Source organism: Quercus lobata, chromosome 7 (assembly GCF_001633185.2).
Source record: "Quercus lobata isolate SW786 chromosome 7, ValleyOak3.0 Primary Assembly, whole genome shotgun sequence".
NCBI classification, from domain to species: Eukaryota; Viridiplantae; Streptophyta; class Magnoliopsida; order Fagales; family Fagaceae; genus Quercus; species Quercus lobata.
In genome coordinates this window covers 40,308,288-40,318,487 of record NC_044910.1, presented here as the reverse complement: position 1 = coordinate 40,318,487, position 10,200 = coordinate 40,308,288, and the positions used below count along the sequence as shown (strand labels likewise).

Sequence of the window (10,200 nt, the reverse complement as noted above, 5' to 3'; positions counted from 1 at the left end):
TTTTGGTTTAGGTGAGAACTGAACCTCTAAACTTTTATTCAGCCATTAAAGACTTTACCAATTGAGTTAACTAAAACCCACTAATACCTCTTCAGACCTTATAATGGGAAATGGGTTTCATATTCTATTTCAAGTTAAAACAATTGTTTAATGGAAGGTAGCGAAAAATAAAGATGATAGGGAGAGAAAATATGGGAGCCTGTGGAGGGGGTTAGTAACTTGAGATTTAAGATTAATAAATAATAATAATATCAATGACCCAAAGATTATTTCAAGTATATGTAGGGACCATCATGATATGGTTGATACTAGCTGGATCAATCTATCACTATTACAGGAAATTCTCTATCACTTTGAAAACAGTTTGTCTTATACAATAAAAACCATTTTATCATGAAATGGAGATTCAAATCCTAATATATATATATTCTCTATTGTCCACAACCTAGCTACATGGGAAGCACCTTCTCATATCAAGTGACCTAATTTTACTGATTATTCCTTTCGTGTCCTCTCGGGTCTTTGTTAGAGGTAAGGAAGCTAGGCTAGTTCCCTGTGAATTGGTCTTTGTGTTTAGGTTTCTTTTTTCTTTGTCTTCTAATGAAGTATTCTTATTTAGGGGGAAAAAAGAGAGATATTCTTTGATGTACTTTTTTTCAATTATCTGTGGGCACCCGGCCACCTGTCTATTTTTTTTTTGGTTTTTCCATCTTTATTGCATTATTATCAATGTAACCAAGTGTACTTGATGCCATTTATATGATACACACACTCAAATGATTTGTCATTGCAATATTCTCACCCAAAAATTCTAATGTCGCATAAAATGCTACAATTATAATAAGTTGTGAGTAGTGAAAAAAAAAAGTGGTTGGTTTATGTGAAAATAACAAATAATCAATCATAATCTAACATGTAGAATAATTGTGGAAAAAAATTGTAGCATTTTATGTGATATTAAAAATACTTGTCTAGAGGTCTACCCAAAAAAGAAAAAAAAATTGCCTAGAGGAGGTTGTCTAAAGTTTAAAGCAATCTATCAGAGCAAATCATTTTTATTTTTTGAAAAAAAAAATCAGAGGAAAGCATTAAAGATTAAATAAAAGAGTCTTTATATCTTCCTCATGAACACCGTTGATTGATTCAAAAAGTGCACAGCATACTCAAATGACACTCTTTCTGAGTCTTTCTTAGTTTTGATTCACTTTTGAAAGGTCAAATGCAAATGTAAGTTTTTTGCTATTCAAATGAAAATGCAAGTAAAACACGTACTTACCCTTATCCGTATATGAAAACATTAATTTTTAGAGTACTCTGTTTTAAGATGAGGCTTTTTTAAGGAAAAAAAAATCATTGAAAATATTATTATCTTAGTAAATTTTGTTTTTGCTTTCTGGTTAAAAGAAAAGGCTTACTAAAATGTAAAATCACAACAAAAATGGAATTATCATGTTTAAACTTTTTAAAGTCTTCTTCATGTTCTTTGAAAAAAACAGCTTAAGATACAATTAAAGAATCTGACAAACAAAGTGGTCTCAAAGTGCCAGCTATGACCAAACAAATTTTGCTTTTGATTTCAACACAGATTATACGACTTTGACTTCGTTTGCACAGTCTTTTTGATAACTCCGAACTCCAAAGTCTGGGATTTCGAAGAAGGAGGGATACATATTACAATATTCTTTGAATTCCTTTTTATTTTTGTTTGTTTTTACCTTTTAAATTAATGAAGATTATTAGCTTGGACGGAGTTTGGTTTGAAAAAAGAAGAAGGGATTTTTATATTCATTTTCAGTTTTTAAAGACCCACCATTGCTTAGTTTTCATTTTTAATATCTTAAAATTTAGATTTGAAAAAAAAAATGAATATATATTTTCTGCTAAAAACGGGTAAAGTGACATGTTCATTAATTTATTCAAAATGACTAGATCTAACAAGTCATCGACTATTAAATTCCATCAAGTCAGACTTGTACAGATCCCATCAAATCAGACCTGTACAGTAATTAAAGTGACCCGTGTAAGTTAAAAAAAATATATAATTTTCTTAAAATAGAGAATAATACCCAATCCGAAAAAATGCGTATTTTATATTTAAATTATATATTTAAAACAAATTTTAAAATAAATTCAAATGTAAAAATGTGTTTTTTTTTTCCTTCTATATTCATATTCTTAAAAAGAATAATAAAACACTATTTATTTTGTAGAACCAAATATTACCTTGCAGTCTCCACAATTGACTCCATAGATTTTTGTTCTCCACAAAAAAGAAAAAGTGCAATTGATTTGTCCTTTACATCACTCATGAGTCATGACTTTTGGAACCCAACTGTGCGTTGTAGTGTTGTACTATGCGTACGTTAGGAATAATTAATTATTTTTATTATTGATTTATTTTATTTAAAATGAAAATTAGATAGAAGTATATCTATACCATAAGTAACTGAGTTTTGAAAAGGTTATGGGGGCATTTGGTGGGAGAATTCAAACGACAGCTTTCCATATTTAAATAATATAATATATATTTTCATACTATTTTTTTATTCACACATAATTTTTTAATATTTAAATAATATTATTAGAACCTATATTTTAAAAACAACCTTTTATGAAAATGAAAATACATAGAATATTCTATTGAAAGAGGTTGAAGGGAGTGATTTATTAATATGCGTCTTTGCCTTTTCGGTGCATGTGGATGTGGCTAGCTTTTGATTCGGTCAATGCGTATAAATTGATACGGATAAGTACTTCATAGTTCATAGTTCATAGTTCATACCCTGTATGTTGATGAATAGTTGAATACAGAACACTAATTTTATCTCATTTTAAAATTTGAAGGTGAACCCCAAAATTTGACTAAGAAGTCAACTATTGAAACCATGGGCCATGCATAATTTTATCCCTACTTTATAAATCCTTTTGAAGCCATTTGAAGTTATGAGCTTATCAAAGCTCAAAAGGATGTTGAGGTTTAAAGTTTAAACATTAACAAGGTAACATGGTGTGACAAATAAATCTTTATCAGATGGGTTTATTTAAATGATGATCCCTTTACATGAGAAACTAAAAAAATATAATGTAAAGAGTTTTTTAACTCAATCTCGAATTACCTTTTTCCTATTTGTTTTAATTGGTAATAAAAATATCATTTTATATTTTCCTTTTGATGATATATACATACTGTACAATCTTTTTGTGACCATATGCATGTACAGATATCAAACCGAACACAATCTAAGCATTATGTTCCTCTAAGAAAATTAGTGTATTTAAAAAAAAAAAACAAAAAATGTTATCTTTAAAAAAAAAATTATATTTAGTGTCCTCCGTAATTTTTAGTGGCAATTATCAAACGTAGTAAACATAAGAGAGCCCTAGATTAGAACAAACACTTCTTATCTGAATGAAATTTATAGTCTCCCTAAAAAAAAAAAGAAGAAAAAAAGAAAAGGAAAAAAAAAAAGAGTGCCCTAGTGCATCATGTAATACAATTATCTCTACTGCTAATCAGCAGAATTCTTGAGTAGTTTTCAATTATAAGTTTGGTTACATAAAATGTAAAGGAGCATTCTTCTGTGAACTAATTGTGTGACATTGAGTCAACAGAATAATTATAATTTTTTATCATCGTACTTATTTGATTATTTCAACACTTTGACTCCATGTAAAATGAGTGATGGTAGTGAAATAGGATTTGAACTAGTGGAGGTAGGTCTCCAGCATATATAATAACAAGATGATAATTGGTATGTGAACAACTCTTGAACAACACAACAATATTGTCAATGAAGTGATGAACTCTCCATAAAGAAAAAAAAATTATCATGCTAATCCTCAGTTTAATTTTTTATTTTTAGAGATAATTACAATATACAGCTAACATTGCAGTTTGAATTTTTTCTGTCCTAAATCTCCAAACACTTTATATATGAAAAAGTACCAATTTAGTTACAAAACTCTTAGCAATCCTCAGCTTAACTCATGGGAAAAAGAATATATTTTCATTAATTTATGAAGTTTAAAAATCAAACTGGGCAAAAGATATAAATTGTACCTAAAAGGCTAAAACATGGGGGCAAGCACTTAAGTAGTTCTTAAACTAAAATCTAGGGCCACATCTTAACCTCCTTGAATGTAATCAAACCCAATATTACCTTTTTAATACTAAATCATTTTTCTACTAATTTGTTTCTAGTTTTATCATTTAAAATTTCAATCTTGGCCATTAGTTCATGGTTTCTCACAGTTCCGCGTGGCCATTACTAATGGCCCATTAGTTCATGGTTTCTCACACTTCCGCATGGCTCATGCCTTGGAAAACCCAAAGCAATGACCCCCCCAATAATGTTTTACTAAACTCTCACTGGTGTACCACGTCAAGCACGGACAAGGTCAAAGTCTTTCTCATTTGGCCTTCATTCAAGTCTCCCTTCTAGCTTCTTAACAATTTCCATTCTTTTAACTCGACAAAAATGTCGCCTTTATATTTTAGAAAGCATTTATATCGTGTAATAGAAAAAATTGTGACTTTTACAATTAAGTCTCAAAATTATCCACATCAATTAAGTTAAAATGTATAAATTTGTAAAATTACAATAGTAATTATGTAAATATATACAGTCTATTGTAACTTTATATATTATTATCTTCATTTTTTCTTCTCACCTCTTATCTTATCAAATTTCTAACCCTTACTTTCCTTTTCACTTTATGAAGATAATAATAATTAAAAAATGAAAAATGATTATTTGATTAAAATAAAATATAAAATAGATAATTTGATGTGAATAATTTAAAATAAAATGGTTACTTTTTTTCGTTTTATGAAGATAATAACAAATAAAGAATGAAAAATGATTATTTGATTAAAATAGAACATAAAATAAATAATTTGATGTAGATAATTTTAAAAAACAATTTGTGTAAAATAAAAAAAAATAGGCAACGAATTTTTGTATTGCTTTAAAAAATCGCCGTAATAAAATCAAATTTCTGGGGGTTTCGACTCAACAAGTCGATTCTGTCTGCAACAGCGAGTAGCCTTAGCTCTACAAAAAAGCGCGTAACAAAACCGCTACTTCCAAAAACAGAGTAAAGGAAAAACATAAATATAAATTGACAGGTAGGTTTCCCGGTGAAACCATATATATATATCGAAACTCCGAAACTCAATGCTTGTCTCTCTCTTTGTGTTCTTGTTTGGTCTTTGTTTGTAGCATATAATCAGAGACTTTTCATAGCTCATTATTTTGACACGGTCTTTGAGTTTTGAAATTAATGAAGGTTCAAGTTCAAAGCTTGGAGCTCCAGTCAAAGCGAGCTTCTTCTTCTTCATTTCCTTTCTCTCTCGACGAAATGGGTGTGCCATCTTCGTCGTCTTCGGGTCTCATTTGCCCGGACTTTCGGAGCTCCGACCCGCTTGACTCACCCTCCTCCACCACCGACGAGTCACTGACGAAGAAGAAGAAGAAGAGGATGTCTGACGTGGAGTCCACGCTCGCAGTGGTGGAGGAGGAGGAGGAGGAGAAGGAGTCTGAGGCTCACGCGCCGGAAAGCGCGTGTCCCGCGTCGGACGCGGCTGTGAGGTTGCAGAAAGTGTACCGGAGTTACCGTACGAGGCGTAGGTTAGCGGACTCCGCTGTTGTCGCTGAAGAGCTCTGGTGGGTGCACCATATCTCTGTGCTATATATATATATATATATATATATATATTTCTTGTTGAATTGAATATTTGACTGAAGGATGAGACTATTATTAGAGTGTGAATTTGTGTGTAACTGTGTGTGTAGGTGGCAAGTGATAGACTTTGCTAGACAGAGCCACAATACGATATCTTTCTTTAATTTCTCCAAGCCAGAAAGTTTGGCTTCCAAGTGGAATCGGATTAGTTTGAATGCTGCAAGGGTAATTTTTTTTTTTTTTTTTTTTGAATGAAGGTTTAATTTTTTTTAAAGTTTTCTTATTGGACCAGAAAAGAACAAGTTTTGTAGTTACTGTAGGGAATAGTTGGCATATGCTTGATAGTAATTTGGGAAAAAGACGATTTGGGTGTGAATGAAGTGAGTTCAATTTAATTAAAATTTGGACTTTTATTGGGCAGGTGGGCAAGGGTTTGTCCAAAGATGCCAGAGCCCAGAAATTGGCTTTTCAGCATTGGATTGAAGCGGTAAGTACTATTTACTTTCTTCTCTCTAAAGCCTTTGCAATTTATCTGATGATTAGAGTTTTGTTTTTGTTTTATAATTTGTATTCACTTATGTTAATGTTATTACTTGAAATTGTAGATTGATCCGAGGCATCGATATGGGCATAGCTTGCATTATTACTATGAAGAGTGGTGCAAAGCCGATGCTGGTCAGCCATTTTTCTACTGGTAAGCAAAATTTTGCTCCAAAATAAGTTGGCATTGCAAAAAGTTATTCTTTTATGGTATTGGGATTCATGATATTGATACTTTGAATCAAAATGAGCATAATTCTTAGAGGTGAAACAAATTCGTCAAGCTTTACAAAGCGAGTTGTCTTACATGGACAAATTTGTCCTACTATGCATTCTTGGTATATAATGTTTCTGATGCCTTTGTAACATATGGCGTGGATTTGGCAAGAATATTTTATGTACCTTAAAAAAAGAATATTTTGCTCAGAAAATATTCTATTTTTATATTGGATTGTGCTAGATATTGATAAGGTGCTTTTCAGTTATCACAATCTATGTAATTATTTGATGGTAGTCTTGTGAGTTTTGTGTCTCTCATTTATTTATCATATGAAAGGTTCTTCATCCATTTTGTTGATGTTGGTTTCTGGTTTATTGCTCAAGTAGGATTATATTCAATCAGAAGGTTATGGTCATACAGTATGTCCATGCCATATATGTTTCATATGATCTGAAAGTCACATATTCCCTTAAAATGTTCTAGAGATGATAGATAAATAGAGCTTTTATAGAGTTACATAAGGGAAAATTTGGGGGAGGGGGGGGGGGGTTTAGAAAACTTACAAAATGTGTGGGTCAGTAATTACTTTTTGCCTGTTGTTGACTTCTTGATACAGCCTTCATATGGAAAAAACTGTCTTTTACTAGTTGTAAAGGCAAATGGTTGCTGAAATTTTTGTTATTTTAACTCTCTGCAGGTTGGATGCTGGAGAAGGCAAAGAGCTTGATCTCAAAGAATGCTCAAGATCAAAGCTGCGACAACAATGCATCAAGTATCTTGGACCTGTATGTGTTTGCATGAATTGAATTAAATTAGAAGTGATTTTAATGCAATTTGCTGCATAATAACTGAAATTGTTAAGGATCTAGCATTTTTTTTTTTAATTGTTTCTCCTTCCTTCCCCTTATAATTTTTCTGCCTTTCTCCTGGTGGCTTTTATTTGCTGAAATTAGCAAGAGAGGGAACATTATGAATACATTATTGTTGAAAGGAAAATAATTCACAAGCAAACTGGAGATCTCCTTGATACTACCCAAGATTCACAATCAGCCAAGTGGATATTCGTCATGAGCACCACCAAGAAACTGTATGTTGGTCGGGTAAGAGATTTAAAAAACTGGGAACTTATTTCTTTTTGACAAGTTATATACTTCCATTGCTCTGATAATATTCCAGAACAAACTAATACATTGTTAATCCTCTACAGAAAAAGAAAGGAGTATTCCATCATTCTAGCTTCTTAGCTGGAGGAGCTACGTTAGCTGCTGGAAGGCTAGTGGCAGAGCAAGGAATTCTTAAGGTAAATTTCCTACAGATTTATACATGGCATAAGTTGTAAGCACTGGAATGGGTATAGATTTTTACAACAAAATTCTGAGCAGTAGTTGTCTACATAGGGATTGCTTTGGAAGACTGCTCTAGGTGTCCTTTTTTGGAGCTTATACATGGCTCTAGTCATTGATAGTATGCTTAATTTTTATATTTGAACTGTGGCTGTGATATTCAGAAATTCTAAACCAAGTGCTCATATTTGTTGTTTATACATGGAAAACAGTGTAATTCATAATGACTGTACACTGATGCATTGTTGGATATAGTAGGTGGCAGTCTTCTTCTTTTCCTGCACACATGTGCACAAAAGTTACATGTTAAAATGCCAAATCAAAGTTCTGGTTCTGATAAGATGCGCTCATCTTGCATCTGATCTTTTGCTTTAATTTACAGTCCGTATCTCCATACAGTGGACATTACCGACCAACAGATGACAGCCTTGACAGCTTTTTATCCCTTCTCAAGGAAAATGGGCTGAACCTTGATGAAATTCAGGTAATTGTTCATTTGTCTGACCACATTACTCATAATTGTCATTCTAAAAATGCTTGGTGCTTACTTGGCAAAGAAAAGTTTGGATAGTGTAAAAGATTTTTTTTTTTTTTTGGGGGGGGGGGGGGGGGGGGGGGATAAGAAAAATCAAATCAACCTAATACCAGGAAAGAAGATTTTCTAAAACGATGCAAAAAACTTAAACTTCAGATTACAGAGCAGTCAAATGGATTGGTTTTTTATTTTTGATAATTAGATTGTTACAATGGGGGAGGGAGGGTTTAAACCCTGAATGTCTCTTTTGGAAACACCAAGAGGTGTGGATTGAGCTACAACTGTACTAGAACCGGAGTGTATCTTTTCTGATCACTTTACTTGTCTGTGGTCTGGTTATTTCAAAGTTAAAATGCCTTCTGTAATTGCCTGACAAAACTTTCACAACCTTCTTTTCAGGTATGCAAAGCCAATGAAGATATGGATGCCTATGATGAGGGCAAACTCAATGGGAATGAGACTTTAGTTGAAGGTTCGACGAAATCAAAAACTCAAGAACTCGAAATTCCAGATGAAGAAGAGAAACCCCCATCCCCAGAATCAACTGAATCTCCTCAAACTGAAACCAAAAACATTTACGAAAGGACACTGTCTGGTGGTCTTCAGAGCCCGAGAGCTGAGGTTCCCAAGACTGCAATATTGCAACGAATCAATTCCAAGAAGGCAGCAAAATCATACCAATTAGGCAATCAGCTCTCATGTAAGTGGTCAAGTGGAACTGGACCAAGAATTGGTTGTGTCGCTGACTACCCTGTAGAACTGAGGCAACATGCCTTGGAGTTTGTTAGCCTGTCTCCAAGAACTCCACCCACACCATCAGCCTTCAGGCGAATGGCTGGTCTTGCATCACCTACTGCATCTATATCTCACCACCAGTCGGATATCAGTAATGGTGATGGGACCTCTGCTGATTAAATTCATATATCACTTAGTTTTTGCATCCTGCCTAACGAATGCTTAGTGTACATATCTGTTCTTTATGTCACCTAAAACTCTTTTGAATGGTTAGAGAATAATGCTTTTTAGGTCTAATCATGTTCCATAATCTCTACTTCTCTGTTTAACCCACTATACTGGAATTCCAATTGGTGGTCAAAGATTTGAGGCAAATCGTAGGGCGTAGAAGCTGTATAATCTCCTGTTGAATCCAACTACTATATTCAAGAGTTCACTGCCCATGGAAAGAGAAAACGTGCCCTTTTATCTTAGCCATACGTTGAAGGTGTCCCTTCTAGTGCTCTCTCATCACGTGAATTATCTCGCTTGGCCTATTTTGTCACATCTTGACATCCTAGATTGCGTATAAGTATATTTTGTCACATCTTGACTTTCCTAGAGTGTATGGCACATGGCAAACACAAGCAAATAAAACATCAAAAAGGTGATGATGAAATTATCTTATTTTTTGTAAAATCAACAGAGTATGATTTTGGATAGAGTAGAGTGACAAAAAAATGAAAGTGATTGACCTTGATTAATTTGTTGAAGGTTTATAACTGACCTCAAAATTTTGAACTAACCATTTTTGAACTAAAGGTTGGTTGTTGTTTGTAAAATCAAAATCACCATGGGTACAGAATTTGTAGGATAGTCGCAACTCCTAATGGCATTGCAGGGTCGTGGTTGCTTCTGAAGGGAAAGAAAAGTGGTGGCAACATCCAAACCAAACACTTTAATAGCCCAATTCATTCCCGTTCCCACTCTCGTTAATTAAACCCTAACCCAATTCATTATAGTATAGGTTGGGTTAGGATCGAAAATAGAAATCCACTTGTGAAGGGTTACAATGATTTTAATTGTTCATAAAATATGAATTTCATAACTAACTGAAAAAAATGCTATTAAGAAAATCAATATAACTGAGCTCTCATTTAGAA

The 10,200-nt window shown here is 33.0% G+C and overlaps 1 protein-coding gene across 1 annotated transcript; it reads left to right on the top strand.

The window, feature by feature from the left end:
- The first annotated feature begins 5,150 nt into the window (after positions 1-5,150).
- LOC115954125 (IQ domain-containing protein IQM3-like) lies at positions 5,151-9,531 on the top strand. Its single transcript, XM_031072023.1, has 9 exons — positions 5,151-5,666; positions 5,796-5,910; positions 6,107-6,172; positions 6,291-6,379; positions 7,143-7,230; positions 7,399-7,545; positions 7,653-7,745; positions 8,171-8,272; positions 8,723-9,531. The coding sequence occupies exons 1-9, from the start codon at positions 5,284-5,286 to the stop codon at positions 9,236-9,238; spliced, it is 1,599 nt and encodes a 532-aa protein (XP_030927883.1). The 5' UTR covers positions 5,151-5,283; the 3' UTR covers positions 9,239-9,531.
- Positions 9,532-10,200: the final 669 nt, after the last annotated feature.

What these genes read in the sequence shown, in the direction of transcription:
- LOC115954125 (XM_031072023.1), top strand. Translation starts at nt 5,284, where the DNA reads ATGAAGGTTCAAGTTCAAAGCTTGGAGCTCCAGTCAAAGCGAGCTTCT. An exon ending in TTAGTTTGAATGCTGCAAGG is followed by an intron (nt 5,911 to 6,106) that starts GTAATTTTTTTT and finishes TTTATTGGGCAG; the next exon opens with GTGGGCAAGGGTTTGTCCAA. An exon ending in GGTCAGCCATTTTTCTACTG is followed by an intron (nt 6,380 to 7,142) that starts GTAAGCAAAATT and finishes AACTCTCTGCAG; the next exon opens with GTTGGATGCTGGAGAAGGCA.